Source organism: Bombus terrestris, chromosome 12, assembly GCF_910591885.1.
Source record: "Bombus terrestris chromosome 12, iyBomTerr1.2, whole genome shotgun sequence".
NCBI classification, from domain to species: domain Eukaryota; kingdom Metazoa; phylum Arthropoda; class Insecta; order Hymenoptera; family Apidae; genus Bombus; species Bombus terrestris.
In genome coordinates this window covers 7477303-7502472 of record NC_063280.1, presented here as the reverse complement: position 1 = coordinate 7502472, position 25170 = coordinate 7477303, and the positions used below count along the sequence as shown (strand labels likewise).

The window sequence follows — 25170 nt, the reverse complement described above, 5'->3', positions numbered from 1 at the left end:
GAAGTATTCAAAGTGTCCGGATATCTATAAACGTCCGTGTACGTGACTTCAAGAACACACGTATAATCTTAAGTAGAAAATCTTAATGATCGTGAATAGCATATACGTGGATGGAATAATAATAAAAAAAAAAGAAAAGGGAAACGGAGAAAAAAAGAAGTAATTGGCAATGCAAACGTTAAAAATTGAAAATTTCACGTTACGTCAACATTTTATATGACACGCACGTCCAAACAAACAGCTATATTAACCAGTTAAGTGTATAATCGTATCGAAGTATACATGTATTTGAGATACCATCGAGATCGAAGCGAGACTTGAAAGCCGGCGAGAGCGTATCCTTGAAATCTCTCGGTTCTCCATTTCAGGATCCCCGTCAATCTACGATCAAGACGGTCTTTCTAATTCATGCATCGTGACGCCGTGTATGGACGTAGGCAGACGATGATCTTGAGATTAGAACGAGCTCCTCTCATTCTGGAATTCGCTGGGGACCGTGAAAGGTAAATACAAGGAGTCGAAGGAGAAAAGGAAAAATATCTTTACAAATTTATGCGTGAAGCCTAAAAATCGCTAATGGTTAATTAAACAAAAGAATTACAAACGGAGTAGATAATAAATAAATAAACTGATAGTTTTTTTTCTATAAATGCGGATACACGGATAACTAATTACATATTCGTAAAATTTATTCGTAGCGTTGCATTCCACTTTATTAACCAACTTTTATTATTTTTGTATAACGTGTGTGACATTTCTACCAGTTTTACCAATAACATTTTATTTCAATTTATCATGATTTGGATTAAATTATTTAATCTTACTTCGTTTCCATTGGTATTCGATATTTCCAGATCCTCGATAGATTTCAATAATATTTAAAGAATTAAATGATAATAAAATGGATTTCAAGGAACTAAAATTGCGATCGAATAACTCGACGCATACCTAGCTTGAACAGCTGTGTTCAATGTATGACCAAAGGATACCAATGGAGGATTAAATAATCACGGAAGTGAATTTTTCGATGACCCGATGCAAGAATAGAACGCTGTTTACTTTCACGAATCAGTGGCATGCAAAGGAAACAAAGACCGCGTTGTGGCCGATTCGCATGATTGTGAAAGCGTACGGAACACAGAGTTGTGGACACAACGGGATCAAAGAGTCGTGGCATCGATTAAACAAACCACCCCTTTAGTTCGTCCCCTTTCTTCCGTCTAGAAAACGAGTCTCACCGGCAGTTTTTCATAGACGTACGTACACTTCGACACACAGTTTGTAGTACACACGTATACATAGGTACTTTAAGGGAGCAGCTTAGGGAACTTTATAGCTGTAAACAAGTTTGCTTTGTGGAGCTGAGGTAAACAGGTTCACCCACAGGTGCGTACACAGAAACGTATCCAAGCGGTGAGAATTAACCATTGCGTATTCAAACGAAACAGCTTTTTCTCACACGTAATTCAAGCTTGCTTTTAATAACGAATACCGCACATTCGAATAGTTTGCAGAATTTTATTTATGATTTACAGTAAGAAATCGTATACCGCGGTTTAAGATAACAATCTCGTAAATACGTTTGGTCGCTTTCTTTCGAATACTTGGTTATATTATAAGATTAGTTTATTTCTGTTGAATTGTAAAATTGGATTGCTTGTTTGACAACAATGAACTATAAAGAACGAGCGACCTTATGTAAATCTCCTGGACAGAATAATGGACGTGTTCGATTGTTTTATTTAAACATTGATTTTCTAATTTAAGTATCAAGCGCTGTGCGCTTTTGCAGTTTCTGATTTTCCATAGATGCATATACATGTACGGTCTAATTATTATTTTCCAAGTAATATATTACAACGTTATCGCGAGTTACTTTCAATGAATTTTATTTGCAACGAATCTGTCTATTTAACTTTTACCTGCGCGCATCCGCACGATTGACGACCTTACGTATGTACGTAAGCTACGATCAGGTGTCAAAATCTCCATAATTGCACGCCTGTCATCGAAGTATATGTCACGCTACCTGTTCCCCTGTTTGCATACACGCGCGAATAAAACGCACGCATTGCGGTTATTGCAAAAAAGGGACAAGAACACGAAGATGTCATCAACAACGGCGTTCCACATTAACTTCCGCCCGGACAAATAACAGAGATTTTCACAGAGAATCCGGGTCACAGGCACGAAATGGGTTTCACAAATCAATTTTCTACTCCTCGTCCTCCTCGTCTTAAGAGAAAAAAAATAAATAAATAATTCATTTAATCTCGCTACAATGCTTCAACCATATTAGTATTCGATCGCATTTAGCATTGCTAAACTTATCTTAACCCGAATCTCTCGCATCTTCCGCTCATAAATTCACCGTTCCACTACAAAAGCTTAAACTCGACGCGATCGCAAATAATAAAGCAATTACTATCGTAACACGCTCTAAAGAACAAAACCCTAAAACAAAGAAAAACTGTATAATCTAAGGGAAAGATCGAGATAGCTCCCATGTTTCTTTCCAAACATCTTCCTTCTCGTAGTTACCAAAGTCCATTGTCAAAATGGGTCTGGCGAACAATGGGAACGTTGTTCGTAGATTAAACCTAATGTCGGTAGCCTGAGTATGTACACTTCCACGTAATATCTATCTTAACGATCTTCTTAACGAAAATATCACAAAACTGTTTCCTTAGAGCTATAAACATTTTGGTCGGCTACGTAACGATTAACTTAGAGAAAAAGCTCAGTCTCAGAACCAATCTTTGCAAACAGTTTTCGCTTCTACACGTGACTCTGACGCGGTGCCATTTAAATAGGCAACAGACTGACACTCGACTACCGAACTTAAAATACTCGATTGTTAACCGACTACTCTATTGATTAATTCTTTACTCGCTACTTTACTATTCATCAATGATTGAATTATTCGTACGATTAAAATCGACGATTGTATCAGGCCGCTCTGCCAACAAAACAAAGATACCAACGATCTTCCGTAACAACGAGGACGCTAACAAAATACTCGTTCGTGTCTCATCGTTATTTATATCGTTCGCGGTTGTTCATGGCTGGTCGCATGGCAGTAGGGAAAGTAGTTCGAAACGAATGGAAAAAGAGAAGAGGAAAGGGACAGCGACGATGACGATAATAACAATAAAGAGACGATAGGCACCGTGTGGCCTGGTGCAGCGAATGGCACGGAAACTCGGCGCATGCCCGAGCTTTTAGACGAAAGGCGGAACCACACAGCTTTTCGCCGACCAATGTGATGTTGTGGGTGGTTCAGGACGACCTCCAGCTTGCGCGGTGCTTTCCTCAACGGCCATGTCGCGCCAGCCGGTCCTATAACTCATCCTTCAGGTCCGCCGATCGCCGATAAGCGGCCACGATCGAACGGTTTTATTGTCGCTGGCGTGCGTCCGTTGTCGAAAATAAACGTTCACCCGGTGAATCGATACGATTTCAACACGGCTGGTAGACGAGGCAAGCAAAATGAAATGAACGGTGTAACGGTGGATCGGCATGAAATCGCGAGCCGAACCAGCATGTGTATGGTAAAACGGTGGTAGATATGGCGAGGGAACGTAGGGGGGACAACATGTCGGAGATAAAAGAAATAGTAGGTGATTAATGTTATTTCGAAGAGCTGGTTTCCATCGATTTGCACGCTACGGAAATTTCAAGTATAAACACCAGATTCGGAACAGTTGCAGCTCGTCGATGGATTGGAGAAGGATGCTGCTAATAAATGGAATCTTCTGGTGATACGTTTGTGGTGATTGCTGCGATATACAGATGAGATATTTTGAGAGGTTAATGCGATTCGTTGTTGTTAATCGGTCAGAGAGCAATGGTATCAAAGCAAATATTTGATCCCGGAGTATGCGTAGATTCGTTTCCATCATCAACCGAAACATTAACATTTTCCAAATATTCTTTGTTTGCCGATAATGCGTGGCTACTGCGTGTCAAAGTGACATACAGCAGATTCTATCGGAACACGAATTGTCGAATAAGTACCAGTGGCAATTAGATAGGCAGCGATGAGAAATATTATCCAATAGTAAATTGCATAACACTTCTTTGATTTATGATAATAAAATCTCGTATTCTACATATTAGAATGATATCGGTAAATACGCAATAAACTTGAAACGAAATCGGCGTGTATGCGTTCCAGGGTATTTAAAAACCGGCATTTCTTCAATTTCTCGAGCACGTCTTTTTCGTTGAGTTTTGTGAATTATACAGTTTCGTTGAAAGGACTGGGAAAGATCCTTTTTGCACTGGTCCGATATTGATTTCAGGAAGAGCATCGAGGAAAGTTGCGTTCGTAGAGGCGCAAGGGCGCGAGTGGCAAGTAGTAAATTGCCTCTCGTGACGACACCGTTTGTTGCAATTTATGGCCGCCATTACTATATGGAGTATAATAAACTAGTGCTACCGGTACAGCTTACCTACCATTCGTCCCTATTTATAGACAAATTCGACGAAGGTGAAACTAGAGCGACAGATGCGATCATCCGCGGAAGAACGGAAGTAGAGGAGGATATTCCTCTGATCGATAAGTAGCTCTGATTATTATCGTTGCTGCTGCATTTCGTACCTCTACGTTGCAGAAAAAGTTGCAGAAAAATTAGATCAGAAAGATACAGAGGCTTCGTATCTGTTGCTTCTCTGATTTTTATTTCAGTTTAGCGAGAAAAAGATTTCTGCGTTCATTTCCTACTCTTCTTCTACTTCTTCTTCTTCCGATATATTCAAGGATTTTCGTGTGGAGATAGTTTAGAGTTTAGAACGAAGCAAACATCTTTAGCGCGTTATACAAAATCGGAAGAGACCGGTATTTATTCTCGCGTTTAGCGACCAGTTTACAGTTATGACTCTCGGTAAAACCTTCTCTATACACCGTACGCCTCGGGTCTCTAGATAACCTTGTTTCCTTTCTTTCCTTTTTTCATAGCAAGAAAGAAATAGAAAAAGAAAGAAAAGAGAAAAAGAAAGATCCGACGAGTTGGAAGTTGGTCAAACTTCTTGCCGAATCGACCGTGATTAATCAATCATTTTATGAAAAAGAAGGAAACAGCGAAGGAAAAGCTGATCAACTTCCATCAATTTATCTAGTAAAACAGGTGACACGAACAAACATAATTACCGAGATATACTTCAAAAAATATATCTACTATCAGCCTTTATATCCTTGTTTTTTATTTTATACAATTATTACGGTATCTAGCCATCTTATACAGTGATGAACACAAACTCAGAATCAAGCTACATAATTTAACCGACGCGAAACAGACTTTACCCACTGCCCAAACAACTCACTTACATCCGAGAAGAAACGTTTCCTATTATCTATTCAACGTAGCAAAAAAGAGAGAGAGAGAGAGAACGTTTCATAAGTCTAGGCGGAACTCGAAAAATCGATTGTTTTGAAACTTTGCAGCAAGAATAGGATCGCGTCACGCTAATCGTATCTTTCTATTCAATGACGCTTGATATACGTATGTACATGGAACTGTGCACAGTAACTGCTGCATAGACGCATCCATCCACGTACGCAGTTACATAGCGTAGACAGGCGTGCACACGTGCACAAGCACGTTGCCATTAACGCTCATTTTGCGTCGTTGCGTCGTTCTGCACGGACCAGCGATAAGCAGCGTACAAATCAGGAAAACCGCTTTTGATTTTATAACACAGACGAGTAACCCTTTCCTAGATATATTGTACATACGAGATATCACGCAACGCATCGTTCAAACGATGTGTCTTTAATTTCCGATATACAGAGTGTTGGGTAAAATAGTGTAATTATAGGAATGTCAATGAGAGGATGAGTGAAAGATATGTAATCAACATGGATAGTAATATGTATCTTTTCGATGGGAAACGCAGATGCTTGTTTTCAACATTTTAATGAAATATATATTTAAGAAAGCGTATTGTAAAAAATAAAAAAATATTTCCCATGTGTTTTCTTCTCATTTTCATCTTTCTCTCGCTCGTAAGTGAAAGATGGATTAAATCGTCTCGACTCAAAGATTAATCGAAATTACTACTGTTGGCCGTAGTGAAACTTCACTCGGGTCTGAAGTCCATTTATTTGATCGAGATTTAAATCGGTATTCGATCAAAGTTCTATCCAGATTAAATAAGATCCATTTATCCGATCGTGAATTGCTACTATTTAAAAGAGAAATCACAGGTAGCAGAAATAATCAATGAACTGATAGAAACTTACGTACGTGTATACGAATTGTTTATTCGCCAGGTTCGAACAAATGGAGCTGCACTGTATTCGAACTGACGATCGAATGCAGAGATCGAGCTTACATAATAATATACCGCGGAGAGAATTAATTAGCAACGAGGAAAGTTCGCGCGGCTATATTTAACACAGCTATACTAACTTCGTTAGATGTTCTGCACGTCTTTCTCGCCGATCTTCGACGGCTTTCACGGCTATCGTTACGACGTGAGAAAGATCGATGGTTCGCTATGAAATCGGCGTGTTTTTTTAATTACTACGGCACGCTAACTTTTAACGTTAATTATCGTTTTCTAGACGATACGTAAACATCTTTAGATGCGCGAATGAGGATAATATCAGAGATATTAAAATCAGAAAAAATCTAGAAAGAACCGGCAACGAACCTTCCTGGCAACGAACGTGGCAACGAACAATTACTTTGACGACAATCGTGCGACTGTGAATAATAGCTGATAACGAAAACAAAAATGAAGTGAAATGTTGTCGATGGTGTACACGGTACGCGTTGTTTATTGACACGGGTTACGGCCAAGTATCGAGCTGTTAATTTCAAATAAACGGAAAAGCACGTTCACCGCTGCAACTTTCACTGTCTGCCAGCCACTGTGAGCACAGAGAATACTGGAATTGTTGGTAAAGACCGACGAATTGCGGTAATATCCGAGAGAGTTCGATCCATCCAGCGAATCTCGCCGGTCGCGCATCGACGTGCTTCTCTTTCTCTTTCCGTTGTACTTTGTGTTTTCCAAAATATATTAAAACCCTTTGATAGATTGTACAGTGGCTATGAAAAGCACGTATCAACGCGCCATTGTATCTATTCTATCGTTAACTAAATTCAAGTACACCGGCTCATGGACCTATTTAAACGGTTGCCATAGAAAATTTCTATGCCCGTACTGTATGTATTATAAAAATATTTTGAAATTTCATTAGCACTGTAATGAGACACGACCACTATATCGTAATACTTTCACGAGCATGCGTATATATTATAATAAATTTCGTATCATTTAAGTAATACTTTCATAAGATATTATGAAAATGAAATGTAGAATCTGATAAAAAGCCACTTCAACTGAAACCGAGTGTATGGGCCAATACATTTTCCAGTCATTGTATAGAACGTTATTAGATGTATGTAGTTAACTAAACGTGAAATCGTTAGAATACAAAACGATCTGGTCGGAAAATCTCGGCAAGGACCTTGAATCCACAGCAATTATTTGGCTTCGTGGAGATCGTATTTCATTTCCGTTCATCATTTTCGTTGCTTTTTGTTCGTCATTTCTAGAAACTGATAAAGATATTTTGTTAGCTATTCGTAGTGATAGCAGACAGATTTGTGCCAATTACCTTCTTTACATAATCCAAGTTATTTGTCTACCTATTACTTCACTGCCTGGTCCTTAACGAGTTTAAGTGACACGAATTAAAATTTAGTAGCCGTTGCGTAAATTCAAATTGCTTCAATGACAGGTATTCTAAACGAGATCGACCGAGCTCTCTAATTCACTAAAAATATACGTTGCCATCCTATGCAACAATACGCGCGCTATTCGAAATTAACGCTAAATATATATCAATAGTAATTGTCTTTCGAAGAATTTGCAGTGAAAGAGTTTCTTATGGACTCTCTTCGAAAATTCCGCTTAACTTTCGAACTCGAAGGAACGCGTAGCGATTGCAGGCTTTTGATTGATGGCGTATCTAAGAATTTTTTAAAATATCACGTTTTGACTGAACAGCTACGCTGTGAGAAACGATGAAACAAAGTATACTTATATTAAAGTGCTTGATACTCTGATACTAAAGAATCTTGACACGTTACGTTAACAGAAAGCGTGAGTCTACTGTCTATAATTTTTTAAATGTCAAGGTCAAGAGATGCAAATAGATGTTTTTCATCTTATAAGCATTGACATATTTTCTAAGAATGTACGTATGGGAAATGGGGTGAAAATTTATTTCGTAACATACTCTGTCAACGATATGTTAATATCCGACTTAATCTAATTGTCTATTTTCTCATCTTAATCACGTTCGACGCATTTAATCGTATTAATCCACGAACGAATGATTCAATGTAGTCAAAAAACAAGTTCTCCGTCTGTACACTGCTCGCGAGAGCATGCTCGTGGAAAGATCAAGTTGAACGGAGAGAAGCATTACATTGCAACCTCCGACCCAAATAAAGAGTGCTACGGTGCACTCGTTGCAGGTGAATGCACCCGGGAGTCCAACATCCAATGCGATTATTAGAAAAATGTCGTAAACATGCGAAAAAACGACGAATTTTTATGCAGATGCTATTCCACTGATGTTATATAACAGATAATTATTACATATTTCGATGACTCAGTGTTTACCTAAATTTCTCATATTCACGAAATATTTTTTATTCTGATTAAGCCATTTTATCATTGTGAAAGATGGATATCTTACAGAAAAGAATATAATTTTAAAAGATACAACTTACAACGTAGAAGAGATTTTCATGCATTTATAAAGGGTGTACAGGTATATAATTAGTTTCATTTTCTCAACTATCGTCATAAAAACTCGAACTCTGGTTAAACACGCACAACTTAGTGACGATTATTATAAGAAGAAATAGTAATTTCGTAACCACAATGTCAGAAAACTAAATTAAATTATATAGATTGGCTAGAAACGAAAATTACGAATGAAATGTTGCATTAACGCATCATTGATCATTAATGAATTAATTTCGACCGATGCTTGATACGGATGACTTAACGTGACTTCTTACGAAATTAAGAGATACGATGACTCATACGAGTTTTGGTTCCGAGGGGAAGAGTATAATAGCGGTTGTTGCATAGTTACAGTGGAATAATGGCAAGAAATGATGCAGCACGATGCATTGAACTAAACGTGTAACAGGTATGTGAAGGCGGTTTTTCCGCGAGCATGGAGGGGAGGTGCACAGTCAAGGCAAAAGTAGGGTAAATGTATCCACGTAGGCACACGACTCTCCTTTGAAGATCAATCAGAGCGAGCTAAGCATTTTGCAAACAGAATTCTTCGGATTCAAGCGATTCAGAAAGAATCTATGAATGATACTACGCGACAACAATATTTGAATTATTCAACAACTCCAGTGTACCGACACACCTACCACGTTAGCGTACATCTAAATTGGATCTATATCGACGCTATCTTTAGAAATATCTGTGTTCTTACATAGTTTTATTCAGTTACACTACATGTATAAGATATTTCTGGTTTGGATAGTTTTAGTACGTAATAGTTATAATAATTATGATAAGTTAGTAAAATATACTTATATTTGTATATAACTTAATAAAAAAAATAAGGATACTATAATGTTCCGCTATATTCGTTTATCTAAATGTCATGAGAGGTTAGTCCTGCAACTGTTTGAAGCATCTCCGTTAAAAACAAACTCCTCCATATTTACTACTTGATTCGTTGATCGGCCATACTTCGATCAAAAGTATCTACATAAAATCCAACAAATAATAATTCGCAAAAAGGAGAAACTTCTCTGATCATTTTCATACTCTGCATCACTAAAGAACAGGTTTATTAGACTCTAGAATATTCGAGCGGAAAAGAAAGAGAAAAAACGTAGACCGGGTAAGGTCAAACTGGAGCAGGATAACGCTGTTTATCTGGTCATCTGTTTGAGAGCAAGGAGGCTGGAAGACGAAAACGCACGATGAACCGTGTCCGGTGCGTTTAAGGTCAATGCACGGGGAACTCGAAGCAACCGAAGAACGCATTTGTATGGCGCACACGGTAAATGCAAGGTATATGGCGAACGCTAGGGATCCGCGACATTCCCGTGGCTGTCATGCTTGTCAATCGTCGCGAACCGTTCCACCGAGCTGACTGGCGAACGCTTGCAATTTATACATATATCATACACTCGAAACACAAGCGGTAACAAAACGAAACTCTGATGGTACTCACCGAGAATCGCCTGGAGGGTTTGCTCGTCCCCGTCCCCGATGACATCCATACCTCCGTTGATAATCGGACCCCTGAGATCTTCCGGGCCCGATCAACGGGCCCCATTTTGTCTCCAGGCTAGAATGTCACTCGACGCGACGTCCCACATAGTACGCAACGTTTAATGTAACTCTCTTCCGTTTTTCTCTCTATCTCTCTTTCTCTTACTGCCTCCTTCTCTGTCGCCTTTCTATCTGTTATTCTCAGTCTCGCGGTTGCACTGTCTGTCTCTTTTTAATCGTATGTTTCCCTCGAAATTTCACCAAATAAGATAAGTTCACTCCTTCCGTGTGGTCACTCCGTGTTTCCTCGCACCTTCGAACGCAGCGACACGATCTACGAGCGATCGACGTCGAGAATCGACACGGTGAACGACAATGAAAGCATCGCAAAGGAAAAAAAGATTACTCCAATACAGTATCCGAAAGAAGTCACTACTTGAACCGACTTTTGTATATCGTCTTTTTGTTGTTCCTTTTCTTTTTTTCTTTTGATTCTTTTGAATTCAACGAAACGATTTCTCTCTGCGTTATTCTACTGCTGACTCGTACACCCAGGAGCCGTGTCGAATCCCGAGGCGCGGACTAAACTTCAGTTCCGTGGCCGATACCACACGCACACAATACGTAATACATGCAAACGCGCCCCGTGCATGTCGCGCCGAGAACGAGCTGGTCACGTGATACGCGTCAGTCTTCGAACTGCAAGGTTTGAAAGAACCGCGCATCGTCGCTCGCTCGTGAAAATGTCCTTTGATTTTGTAGTTAATGGTTGTTGATTCGAGTTTTCGTTGTGGAGTGGTCGATGTTACTTAAGATATCATTGCGTGATGTATTTGTTGAAACGCTGTAACAATTTATATGGTAATTTTAAGGTGTAAACAGGCGTAAATGAAGCTGAATATCGATGAAGCAATTTATACGACTCAAGATGGCGGCACCAAACTTGTCGGCGTTTCGCGCGGTAAAACGAAATCAGTGGATTTGACGTCGGAGTGGTTGTTTTAAAAATTGCGAGTACATTTCGTACAGATTGAAAGGATTGTCATCAATTGTACGTGTTTGGAGATATGTAAGTTATTAATATATTTTTCATTTGTATACTCGAAAAAAATGCAATGTAGTTCTCGTGATTATTTATTTTTTTCACTTGTTAATGATAGTATATGTGAGTACGTATAATGGGATTTCTAGAATACAGAATAATTTCTGATTGGCTATAAAAATAGAATTTTATTCTTAATAAATAATGTTCAATGTCATTTCTCAAAGTAACAGTTATATAGAACGATCGTAACACATATGTTGTATATATAATATATACATACATTACATTTCTTATAATCTAGAGAATATTAAACAGATGATATGTAAGGAACGTTGGTATCATTTTTTTATAATATATACACTACAGATTGAATTAATTTCATGGTACATATAATGCAAACGTTTGATAACATTTTCTACGGAAATTTATATTTTAATGTATTAATCAAAATGGCGGAGTACGAGTTGAATTCACGAATTCAATTTAACGGACTTTATTTTTGGAAATAAATATACAAATAATTTGTTGGTAAAGTATAGAAATTTGAATAAACATAGAAAATAACTTAATGAAATTTTATTATAAAATCATGATAATTACAAATAATAATTCTTCGCAAACAAAATTTAACATACGTGGCCGCGATAGTACTCCACCTTGCCAAAAAATTACACGTAAACATTGCATGGGTACTATAAACATTTATTACGTCACATAAGTACAGTTGAACACCAAAGGGTTTCTAAATTATTGTTATTGTTATCGTTACGTTATTAATACGTTTACATTAAAGTTTGCCCAAGGCTTTATATGTATACTCATAAATAATTTACTCTCAATTTGCTTACACAAATACATAGTCTCTTAAATATATTTTGCTCTCTGTACAACATATGTACAAGTATATATATGTATATATATTAGTATATATGTATACATATCACAATCTTTCGCTCAAAAATACACGTTCACACTTGTTCACTTACAAAACAGAAAAATTCTGAGGCATTATATCGACAATTCGAATAATTGATGTTATAACACATTCGATCAACAGACTGTATATCTTAAAACAACATTTGAACTCGCTACGGCATATCCATACAGACAATTGTCAATTTTTCATACAATTGTAGCAGTCTGAAATCGAAACGCACAACTTAGTGGAATTACGGTGAGAATTAATTATAAAAAAGAACGAATCAAAGATTCCATTACAACGATCGATAATCATAGATCTTACAGAGTCTGCAATATATCTCGTAACGGTATGCGATAGTAATGAATATTAATAACTTTGATACAACATCGAAATCGAGTTATATGCAATATTTCTATGCAGAGAGACATTTCTGTTCAAACTATTGCCATTCTTGTTAATAAGTTCTTTTCAAATTTTGCCTAGAAGCTCGTAACCACACTTATTGTCACCTATAGACTAATACAATATTCAACCAAGCAAACCGATTATTATCAAGAAAAAAAAAGCAATGGCTTCTTTAGTCGCTAATTCATAACATTGTATTGGAATTTCATTAAATATTAATTTATTCAAGCAGTAAACAGAATAAATAATTATAGTTTTGTACATAATACTTAGAGAGAATGTTATACAACAACTATAACCTTGCTTTACTATATGAGGAATCGATAGTTTGCTTTTCGAGGTTCAGATCAACAAATCCATCCTACAATTTGCTATCTCTTTTTCTCCTTTCTTTTTTCAAGTAAAACTACGTTTCTTATGATCTTATAACATCATGGATTTTGTTTTGGATCAGAGAAACATATTATCTCTAGTTAGATTTATAACTTATATAATAAACATATTGTACTACCTGCATTCAGTCTTTATTGATAAATTAATTAAAAGTCATGGAAATCAGCGTGTAAGTTTTACCGTTAAATTAACTAGGAACTACAAATAGGATAAAAATATTTTAATCGACGTGGGTCCCAATTTTATAATAATTTGCTTTTCTGTATATATGGTTTCATTTTGAAATAATCATTAACAGCTTTTAGCATTCATTTCTTTAACTGTAGTGTTAGACAGCAACATCGATTTTGTAACAGTTTGCTGCATTGGAAGCTAACAAAGAACTGCTTGTAGAAAGTATAGGATTCTGAGAATATTATAGATGCAAGTATTTATAACTGACAAATCTAATTTGTAACACATAGAGAATGCATAAAAATCTGAATCGATACTCAGATAAACCCTGATATCTCGTGAGTCAAATTGAAATTTTTTTTTTTTTTTTCATTAGTCAAACAGTTTTAATTCCGTTTAAGAATATCGTACTCTTTAGAACATGAATCAATAAACCGTTTATCTTTATCTTGAGCTTTGTGACTGATATTAATTGTCAACAATTCGTCATGGCAGTATAGAAATGGCAGCTTATTTAGTGAGACAAAACTCATCTTGAATAGCTGAAAGACAGATAAGACATCCGCTGGTCTAAAGTTGAGATTCTTTCCATAGAATTTCCTCCATGGTATAGATATTCACACCTGGACGAAGTAATATGTTGCAGACAATATCTCATAGTCGTTTTGTAAATCTTTTCATAGTAATTCTCAAACGAATTTTTTCTTCTAGTGAACTGTTATCAATTCCCACAATTGCTTTGTTTATAGTTTCAATCCCCTGAACTCGACGCTTTACCACCATCAAGCGTCTGTTCGTACAGACAAAGTGCACGATGAACGAATTCGTACTGTTCTGCCGTCTGAACCATACCGCCTCTGTCATATCTAAAAAAAAGATATAATTTTTCAATATTCAAATCTAGCAACATATAATTTAACTCGCAATTAAATTGCCGGATTTCAGTTTAATTATAAGAAAATATCTTGTACCTCATTTGACATAAAATACCCAACACGTCAACATTTCCATCTCTTAATAGCTGTATCATTCCCGTGGCTAAAGCTATGAAACAACCAGTTCGTCCAATTCCTGCACTGCAGTGAACAATAACCGGACCTGGTAAAGAATTTATTTCTGCAGCTAAACTAACAAGAGTATCCGCAGCTTGAGGTACGGCATGGTCCGGCCATGAATCATACCTATAATTGTTTGTTAGTATTACATTAAGAGCTTTAATAACACCACTCGAAATAACCAAAACATAGCAGATTTAATCTAATTACCAATAATGTTGCACGTGTCTTCTGTCTCCTTCGTATCGAAGTTCTAAATCTCTGATTATGTAACCTTCTCTCGTATCGATAGAGTTAACGATGATGGTAAACGGTCCACTTTGCATGCGATTATTTTTGTCCAGCGGAAAGTATGCTTCGCATTTTGTTTTCGCGGCCTCGTATAGCTTCGTCATCATAACTATCGCGGGTACTTTTTCTGCCCAGACCATTCTCCAGAAATCACACACAGTGTGAGGTAATGGTCCCTGCGTTGCAATATAGCGAACATCTTCTCCATCATAACCCTGTTAAATTGAAATCAATAAACTTAAATTGAAATTTTGTATATTTAAATAACTTCAATTTTTGTGTATTCCATTTTGTCCTGAACGTACGTACCCGAATATAATTGGCATTAATATAACTAGAAAGAGGATCATCAGCAGAACCCGGTAAAACCACCCTCGACTGTGGGTTTGGTAATACGGAACAATATCTATTCTTCACCCCGGATCCACAAATATCTAATTTCTCAGGCAAGTTGAGAGGAACCTCCCAAAACTCTTTGTGCAACGATGCTGGATCACTGATTGCTTTTTTAAGTTGGGCTCTTGATAGAACGTTTCCGGCACTTAATAAAAATTCCTCCGCGGTACATTCGCGGGTAGGCGTGACAATGTGTGGTGGACTTTCCGGAGGAGGTGCCAATTCTATAGTCAAACTTGCGCTTGATCCACGTCGTTCCAATAATCCTTTAGCTTTTATACATATTGGTTCTGGTCTGCGTTCTGGTATCGCCACCGACATTACCTAAGGATAGAGGAATTCGTCAATATTGTAGTTGTTACTTGACGACTATCTACATTATTCTAAATAATGGAACATGCCTCTGGTAAACCAGTAGCTTGTGTGACTGATTGGACAGTCTGAACAGATTGAATGGATGGTTTTGCTGCAGGTTGATGAACCCATTCAATCGATCCTTTTCCAGGCTTGATAGGCTTTTCTGGATGACCTACAGCACCTTCCTCTACCAAACCTCTCCTGTCACCATCCTCTGTATCTTTTTCACGCGACATTTGTTTCCGCAGCCATAACAAAACCTGAAAAAGAAATGAAATTAAACATAAATATCTTGCCTAACCATATGTAATGGGTGGTGTAGAATTGAAATCTTACCAGGAATGTAAAGAGAATAGCGCCACCGATGGCGCAAAGTACTACGAACAGAGGCAATTGCCAGTCTGGCCATGATAAATTTGCAGTGGAGCGTACCTCCTGACCTGTACGGGTACTAAGTTGAGCTGCTTGCAAATCCATTCCAGCATCATCCAGTCCTGTTATGGACTGTGGGATCCTATATACCAAAAATTGATATCTTAAATTGATATCAAATTTATTGCTATGTGAGTTAATAATATTTATTAATATATAGTTAATAATAGGCAGAAAGTTTTTGATTATGTACCTATGATGAGATCTAGCGGACATTCCCTCTGTAGATGGTAATAAAGGAATAGGCAGCACAGTATCTGCGTGCCACCTTTGTCCAGTAATTAAGTAAAATTTCTCCAAGGGATCTGATCTGTCATCGTTGCTAGAGATGTCGTAATAATTTGCATCATTTACATAATGTTTAGTCAGAGGAGTACTCGTACTTCCTGCAACAAAAGTTTTAATTCGTTGGATTCAGATTGTTTTCAAAAATCCAGTATCATAATATATTATATTGCTATTTTATGTTGTATCATACTACGAAGATGGTTAAGGTCAATGATTAATATTGATATATTAAAAATAATTCAATTAATTTCTACAAAAAATCTTATCTATATCTCTATCACTATCTGTACAAAGAATGTTATTAGATATGAAATATCCTTTAATGTCATAATATAACGACACTCTTAACACACTCACAGTAATTGACATTCGTTTATCTCGAGAATAACAACCAATATCATTAAGATATACAGAATATAAATATAAAGTATTTGCGCGACCTGACACGTGGGGGGAGCACACGCGTTATGTCAGAACCTCAACAAAAAAAAGAGCAACACGTTTTACGTTCTCTCTTTTATTAACGCAATATCAAACACCTCTCCATGATTTCGTACGATCTATCATTTAACAACGACATGTTCCACTCGACGATAATTTGAATTCCTTCGAGTCTCATAAAGATATCCTCGGAAGCGATTTCTTCCGACTTCCGTGCGGTTACGCAGGAAGTAAACATCGCGTCAATTTTATGAACGAAACACCAAGGAAACTCTGAAGTGGGGAAGGGTAACAAACGCGAGCAGATGGAGTATACACCAATGAGAGAACTGCATGTGACAAGTGGATGAATAGACGTCGTTTCAGTCACTGACACAACTGTACACCGTGTGTATACATCCACTTCCCATTTACACACAAATACGAAAGCGAAGAACACGAATAAACTACATCCTGTTTTCTCGACCGTGTGTATAGAGAGAACTAACGTATACGTATCAATGTATGTATATGATGTTCACACAAATGAAAAAAAAAATAAATATTTAAAAATATAAAAAAAAATTCAATCGGTACCTCTCGTCAGAAACAAACACACGTAGAATACGAAGACTGTACGATTAAGAATAACGTACGAGCCGCGATTTGAAAGTAGCGGCTGCGTGGACATGTAAACAGCCATGTTGATATCGTTAACAGAAACCAGTCTGTCTCGTCTGCGCAAGCTTCTCGTTCGAACTGTCGAAGACATCGTTCGTGTACCCTGACCTGGGCTTCGGTTTACTTCGGCCTTGCACTCGGTTATGTACGGGAGTATATACCGGCCAATCAGCGGCAAGATACACGCAAATGACAGCCAATCGCGTGCTCGATTTACTACCAACGCCAGGAATTTGGCGGGAGGGACTCAAGGTGAATGAAAGCGAAGCACGTGCAACTAATGATAGTAAAGTGCATTCGGAATCAAGTTTTACGTTTGCCCATTGAGACCGGAGCGAGAAGCGTTTCTGTGTTGCGTCTCGCCATTGCACGACTACACGATGTTTCGATTCGTTCGATTTCGACGTCGCGCTCTCACGCGGTCGGTGTCGTATTCTCTTCCGGTAATACCGTTCTTTTTCTTCGCGTTAATAAGGAGACCTCTTTTGACGATTATGCGAGTACACTGTGATTCATAAGTAACGGCACATTCCGAAATACAGTACATACAAGTTTTAAGCTTTTGAAATTTCTACGATCTCTTATATTATGTAATATATAAGATTTTGATCTATTATGTCGAAAATATTTGACTTCTTTCGATATCTTATATAAGTTTCCAGGATTTTTACGATTCCCATGATGTTTCAAGATTTGTCGGAACTTTGCATATTCAGGATTTATTGGAACTTTGAAGATTGAAGATTTATCGATACTTTTGAGAATTTTAAATCACTCTGGAAGCGACTCAAACTTGCACACTGTCAAAAAGCTTTAAATCGCTTCGAAGTTGAGATTCAAATATCTGTCCCTAATTCATAAATTTCCAGATACTTTGACCGATGGCTCAGAAATTAAACAACTCGAAGACAAACAGTTTTTCAACCAAACAAGATTGTTCTACGAATATCACGACTTTATCGTTGCATATTGGTTTCTAAAAATGAACTTTATTTCGTTGTAATATACTATTACGTATAACTCGGCAAGAAGAAAATTATTGCAGACCTTTTCACTTTTAATTTCGTAATTCGGTTACACAATTACAAAGATAAACAAGTGTCTGATTACTTTTGAGCGCCAGTATACATATATCCACAGAGAGTTTGTCGCGATGAACAAAGGGGATTATACTATTTATATTACTTCTATCGTTAAGGGAATTCAGTTTATGAATAAATCAAAGCAAGAAGAACACGCGTATCTCCCTAAGAGCGTTTATGGGTCATGGATACCCGTCACGGTGGTTAACATTAAAAGAAATATTTTTCTGATGCGCTGACGCATCTTGGGGATGAATCATTCCACACACGTATACTCTATGAAATTAAAGTTTGTCACGAAGAAACGAAAGAATAAAAAAAAAAAAAAAAAAAAAAAAGAAAGAGATGAAAAATTCGATCATCTTGTAACGTATTACCGTGTATAAAAACTCTGTCGAAACACTGCCTCATGTTTGCCTCCATATTATACTTTTCCATCCGTTTGAAATCGTTAAACGACCGTGATTTTTCTACGATTCTTTCTTCACACAAGCAATTTCGATCGATTGACGTAAAACAAGCGATGAAGCAATCTTCCTTTATCTCGTGACAGACACATGATGCAAAACGGCGTCGATCTTGCTCCAAATTAAAAAGCAATAGTCTGTTAATATTGGCTCGATTTTATCAATTGTTCATCGGTTAAGACAGCATTGAATCGAGCGAACGTCTACGCGTGTGTCTTACGCGTTTCTCAAGAATATCTCAGTGAATCAGAAAACCGGATGTCGCCCATTCATCCCTGCCATACGGCCGACATCCAATATTCGTTCTGTCGAATTGGTTCTTCTGCTTCTATTTATTCTTCTATCTTCCAAATTTCTACAAACAAAATTCTACTATCGTAATTTATAATTTCGACATCTAAAATTGTCTTGTTCCTCTAAAATTGTATCCTCTGAAATATTTGTCTTCTTTCTTTCAATCTCTACTCGTCGATATGTATTTTTCTTTCTAACGAGTGTTTCAACGTTCAAGTCTTTAACGTTCTTCCCTTTAAGTTGAGTCAATGTTGAGTAGCAGCATACTGCAATAATTACTCATATAACACATTACCGGTACTGTATTCCGCGAAGCTGATGTTCAACGAACTGCGGTTTCTCTGAAGCTGCCTACCGATCCCTGTCACTCAACAATACTGATCAACTGCCATTGTTGTAACACCGGTACAGGCTGAAAAAATCGATAAACCACCGTAATAGAACCGAATCTTCGAAACTACCCCTTCTTTATCCGACGGATTCGTAAATTAATTGATTCGAGATCGATGTCATGGACGAGCGGAGCCAATTCTGCTATCGGTAATTACTCGTACGTCTTTTGGCATGATTGATCGTACAAAGTAATTCTTAACAGAAAACATCCGTGTTTTCCGTATTTTTCACCTTCAAGAAAATATATCTGAAATGCGTGCCGGTTGACTACGTTTACTCGATAACACTGAGTACGTTAATTACACGAACGATTTTACGACTAATCGACTGACCGATCGTACGACGATAATTGTTAAAAAAGAAAAAACATTCAGGTATTCTGTACTTTCTAATTTTCAACAAATAATATTTCGGACACACGTTGTTTGGTCACGTTTACCCGACAGCACTGAATACTTCGATTACAAAACGATCTGCCTTTTAATAAACACTTTTTCTGCTAACATTCGATAATGTCCTTACAACTGACTCAACGATAAGATAAATGGGCGAATTGTTAAAAAGGTTCGCTGTTTGCTTATGAATCACTCGTCGAATTTAATATGTATCTCGACATGTATTTTCAATAGGTTGAGAAATCGCGATGTGGAGTCGAGGTCATAAGTATAAAGAGAAACTGATGTAAATCCGCAATGAATGAAAAGAAAATCGATGAAACACAGATCGAAGCACTGGGAGGGAAAATTATTGGCAGAGACGAAGTTTTGCGAGTGTACGGGAGCGTAGAACCGTACGGATCGTAGGGCGGTCGTGGCACCGACTAAATTAGAGGCTCCATTCACCCTTCGGAGAGAGCTTGCGAGCTTTCGCAGGGCGCACGCAGCCAGACACGCACTTGCGTAAAATTGCGTGTCGTCGATTCGAACGAGAAACGCGTGGGCAGTATCGAGACGTCTCTCAAGGGTTCTCTTTTTTGTCCAATACTTCGCCGAGGGAAATGCAAACATAAGAGGGAGAAAAATTTAGAGATTCGCCGGAATAAAGTCCTCGTTGCCTAAATGTCTCTCGACTATTTATGACTGTTTATCATTTCGCAAATTCTTTCAATTTTTTTAAAAAGATCAATTCTGACTATATATGTAAAAGATTATTTACACGCCACATTTGTAAATTTAACGAAAGAAAATAGGGGTTGATTTCCAAATCGATTTTTCGACAAGATAATTGAGGAACATTCGATATAGAACATAAGAACTTAAGCGAAAAGTGAATTACAATTATATTCATACGGAGAATTGTTCGTAGTATAGCGCAATTAAAGAATGTTATCGCGAATGTTGAAATTAATTTTTCAAGAACAGTATGGAAGAATATTCCGGAGAATAACATCGTGTATATAAATTACGATTGTAAATTACGTAACAGGATGCATTGACGTTTCCCTTTGTTAAAAAAGAAACTTGGAATCACCCTATTAATTACCGTAGGGCGACGGGGCACGATAAATTGTCAGTCAAAGGATTTTACCTTCCTTGCCATCCTCGAACTCGATGAAAAGTCGTTTAACATTTACTACAAAACCTTGGTTATTCATCGTGAGTCATTGGCCGCTGTACTCGTGACGACCGTTGATAAAGCGCATTTGCAAATCGTCGAACGCTCTATCGATTACCTCTATAGCGTTAAAAATATGTAACATTCTTCAAATTATTTTACCTTATTTAAAAATTTTACAAAGGGAATTTTAAATTTCTAGTTATACAACTTCTATAATTTTACTTTTATCTTTATATTTATCGCTGGAAAATATTGAATTAATCGCGTGTTGCCAACCAATTAAGGGCAAATTTCTAGCTTTTAATTTTATAAATTTTACAGCTTTACTTTTATACTTTAATGCTCGTTAGATGGAAATACCTAATCTGGTCGCGATTAAGCTGTTTGAAAATTCGTAATTTTATCCAGCCAGAGAAGAACGACAGAGCGAGTGAAGATATAACGAGCGTGGAAAGAAAATCTGCGAAAATTGCGAAAGTTTTACGGAGCTTATTTTCGAAAGCGTAGGTGGGAAAGAAAATCGTGGGGACAGTTTCTAAGAGCAATAAACATAACCACTCTAAGCAGTACCTTGACATTTCCTTTTTGAGACGTTTTGCTTGGTCAGTCGGGGCTTCCTTCGTCCAGAAAAGCGGCTGTAACGCCGTGTTAAAAAGCAAAAGAAGAGAGGATAATCCTACGGCAATTTTCTCGATGCTTATTCGCCAAGCACGTGCGACGTGCAACTCCGCGACTTCCGTCCGTTATCTCTGACTTCCTTCTTTTTTTCTTCCTTGCACGCCTGCAATCGTACGAAAATCACGCACATATTGAATATCTAATGTCAGAACGAATATTTGAAAACATAATCGAATATTTAATATTAATTAACATGAATATCTAACGCAAATTCTCTGAGAAGCCAAACCGGTGAAATCCACGTTTCATTCGTTTCTAAATTTCATCGCACAAGTACGTAATTAATATATTCATTGCCCGCTAAAGAAATGATTTACTTCAATCGGTTCATTGGTCGTAAGAAGGTGAAACGAACAACGATAAATTCTACGGTAGCAAACAACGATGTTTGTATCGTCATATTCTGTAACTGAATGGAATTCGATACAAATAAGACATCGATTAGGAAAATGTATGGAGTAATAGTGACAGAATGTTCGGCTGGAGAATTGCTCTTGAAATATTAATAGTTAATGGTGATCGCGTGATTGCATTTTTAACAAAAGATGATACGAGCCGCCACCGCGCCGTTAAAGTAAATTAGACTATACCGAATCGATTTCCCGGCGGTAGGTTGTCTCATGGTAGAATGACTCATAGGAAATCTACGTGACCGTACTTCTGAATCGTCTAATTAAAACGTTGCTTAGCCTCGCACGCGAATGTAAATTTCAATAATTTCATTTTAATTTCCTAATTATCCTCAAGCAAATTACGATCATATGCAAATAGGAAAAAATTTACGATCAAACCTTCGTTTATATTTCCTTGGATCGTTTTATCGTTCATCTGTAACGACCGATCTTTAAGGAATAAATGGATCGCTGAAAAGCCACGCCGAGCAACCCCATAAATGATGACGCACAGAAAAATCAAAATTACAGGAATTATTTTTAGAAAAATTGATCTCAGAACTCGTAATTACGTATACTATCTGCTACGAACGAGTAATTAATATTCATCGAAGGAAACAATGAATTTATTTCCAAAGAATTGATTTATGTGTCTATAAATCCTATCGCGTAAAAATGGAGTTAGTCAATTCGCACGATTTAATGGAAATCAACGTACTCACCGCCTCGGATCGAATCAAAATCCGTGGGTAACGCCCGCTCACCTTTAAGTACACATAAAACACTGGTCGGTTAGTTTCTCGGTCAACATCGCGTTCCCCATTCGGTGTCCCCTATCAACGAGCGCGATCCTTGAAAAATTCATTGTCCCACGTCTGTCACGTTTCAAGCGGAACAAACGGCAAACACCACCGCAACGGTCCATTCAGAGATTACCAACGAAGGATCGTCGGCGTCGATTCACCCCTCAGCGTGTTGCGGTTGTTACAAGTAGTTGACCATCAGCCGCGCGCGTGTACTCCGCGTGAGACTACGTATATCCTAGATAAAACGGTGTTTTCGCGGCTTTTCTCTCCTATCTTTCCTCGATTTCTTGTCTCGTCTCGTCTTATCGGTCTTTGTCCCCTTCCGAACCTTTAAAACGATAGATATCGGTCAAGATTTAATCAACGCGTAAAGGTCTATTATGTAGCAGTCTACCAACGTTCGTCGTCCGAGTTTGGATCGAGGAACAACGTATCAATCAGATCTTGTGACGAGGTGGAAGTCGCGCGACGCCGACCACTTGCATCGGACGCATCTGAATGGCGTCTGAACGGGTTGCAAAATGACGGCCAACTGCATTCACCTCTTTCGGTGGCCGTGGAGGGTGGCGAGGTGGAGTGCAGACGCGCGCATTCGTGACACGGATACGAGGCGACCCACCTTCCCCTCTTTTACAGTGCACAACCACCAGCCAACCCCGCTTCATCCCCCGAATGAACCAGCCGCCACGATCGACAGGGTGCTGCGGCTACCGATGGTGTCGCTCTTTCTTCTTCCTCTCTCACAAACCATCCCTCCTGGTTACTACCTGCATACTTTTCCATTGCCTCCACCCCGTTTTCGAGGTTGCCACGCATCGTTCGTCTTTATGAGAGAGGACGGGTCCATGGCTCGCCTGTGTGCGCTGCTCCGTGTCTTCGTGTGTCTTTTCTTTCAGCTTCGACGGTAAGCAGTTTCACGCTATATTATTTTCGGATAGTTCAGGGACGGTTTAATCTCGCGTGGAGATTCATCGGTCCGGTCGGCGTTTTGCTCGACCTATTTTACGGCCGTTAGGGTAATTCGGTTTTCGAAGGCGTTCGACAAATCGCTGGATGGAAAGGCAAGGGCGGATCGATCGAACTTTTAAAATAAATCCTTGTTAAACCCTTGTAATAGAAAGTCACGCCTCCGGTTCGTAGTATTTTACGGTCAAAACGCAAAGGAAGTTGCTTCTATTTGAAGAACTGGCGGGAAAGTCCATTTTTCTTGATTCTTATTTTTTTTTTTTTTTTTTTCACGGGATGGACGAGAAGAAGTATTTCCATTTGATAGATTGAAAAATATAAATCTTTCGGAAATAGTCGACTTATCGATACTGTGTTTCGTAAGAGACAAGTAAGGCTAGTTTAATCGTAGTGTCAGCCGCTTGTTAGCGTTTCATAAAATGTTAGACGTACACACTCAGCCGCGTATTCAACTGATTTTAAAATCAAATACGAAGATAGCATTGATGTGGAATTGGTCGATAACATGCTGAATTTTAATGTTGCTCCTCTATAAAAGATAGAAAATGTGCATGTTCATTAATAATGAATTTGCGGCCTGGCTGTAAACTTGGAGTATTGAGTTAATATTAAGTGAATAACTAACAGTAAGTATGTTAATTAGAAACATGATACTAGCTATTCGAAAGATAAGGGATGAAATTTACAGTGATACTATGGGGTTAGTCGATGACAGGATTTCATGGAGCCAGTAACGAAAAAATTACCCTTCTTCGTGGCTGCTCAATTTTTCACCGGTGCATCTTACCCCTAAAAGACAGGGTGCGCAACGTTGTCTCCTCGCTACAATTTACGTTCCCATCTTACATTTTTTCACGCGAGAAAACACGAGGTGTCTCTTTCGACTCCCATTTTCGCCTTCCTGAACGAGAACGAGTCCTTTTAACGATGCATTATACTAATGCGAAGGGAAGAGCAAAAGATGAAAGAAGAAAAAGAAGAAAAGACAGAGAAGAAGAGAAGATACTCAACGAGTACATATAAAAAGGAAAGAGAAGAAAAAGCAACTTGGTGTCTTACGTATCAAACTTTTTGCAGTTTAAATATCGATTATCATCAGCTACTATCGGTCGTTCTCCAACCCCTTTTATTCACGTAGAAGAGAAAGTATAAAAAGTAACTTCGATCTAAATACTTTACACGAAATTTCTTGTATCGCATGATCGATTACAAGCCTCTACCGTCTATCCATTGTGTCATTCGTGTATGTACAAAACTAACATCGATGCAAGTATTTCGTGTCAAATTTCTTGTACCATAAACTCGATTACAATCTCCTATTGTCGACCTACTTTGTCCTAATTCGTTTTTCAATCCCCTTCATTCACGTAAAAAAGCAAGTTCGTTGCAAGTGCATTACGT

The 25170-nt window shown here is 37.9% G+C and overlaps 2 protein-coding genes across 12 annotated transcripts in view; both read right to left on the bottom strand.

Moving 5' to 3' along the window:
• Positions 1–10901, bottom strand: part of LOC100643133 (myelin regulatory factor-like protein) — a 67014-nt gene extending 56113 nt beyond the window's left edge. For 4 of the 5 annotated variants that reach the window (XR_007226038.1, XM_012315116.3, XM_048411190.1 and 1 more), the window contains exon 1: positions 10235–10901. Coding sequence is in view for 4 of the 5 variants with exons in the window: in XM_012315116.3 (XP_012170506.1) it covers positions 10235–10283 (49 nt within the window). In the remaining variant the exon portion in view is untranslated. The remainder of the gene's footprint in view (positions 1–10234) is intronic. The other variant, XM_048411191.1, reaches the window with a different exon arrangement.
• A 980-nt stretch (positions 10902–11881) lies between these two features.
• On the bottom strand, positions 11882–23460 carry LOC100643380 (tyrosine-protein phosphatase non-receptor type 5). 7 transcript variants are annotated; one of them, XM_048410699.1, is made up of 10 exons: positions 23202–23460; positions 22720–23131; positions 21498–21708; positions 15939–16131; positions 15650–15848; positions 15358–15573; positions 14870–15280; positions 14480–14775; positions 14186–14395; positions 12002–14080 (listed from the first exon to the last, which is right to left on the bottom strand). In XM_048410699.1, exons 4-10 carry the CDS (start codon positions 15959–15961, stop codon positions 13966–13968), a joined length of 1470 nt encoding a protein of 489 aa, XP_048266656.1. In that variant the 5' UTR covers positions 15962–16131; positions 21498–21708; positions 22720–23131; positions 23202–23460; the 3' UTR covers positions 12002–13965. The 7 variants fall into 7 exon arrangements, with proteins under 7 accessions (XP_012170510.1, XP_012170509.2, XP_003399863.2 ...); XM_012315122.3 differs by having other exon boundaries at positions 22716–23460; XM_048410700.1 differs by having other exon boundaries at positions 22762–23460.
• Positions 23461–25170: the final 1710 nt, after the last annotated feature.

Excerpts from the sequence above, each read along its gene's own strand:
- LOC100643380 (XM_012315119.3), bottom strand. The coding sequence starts at position 17,225 with ATGTCTTCGACAGTTCGAACGAGAAGCTTGCGCAGACGAGACAGACTG. Across the intron at positions 15,849-15,938 it reads TCCGCTAGATCTCATCATAG|ATATCAATTTTTGGTATATA; the intron begins GTACATAATCAA and ends TATCAATTTAAG. Across the intron at positions 15,574-15,649 it reads CTATTCTCTTTACATTCCTG|GTTTTGTTATGGCTGCGGAA; the intron begins GTAAGATTTCAA and ends TTTCTTTTTCAG.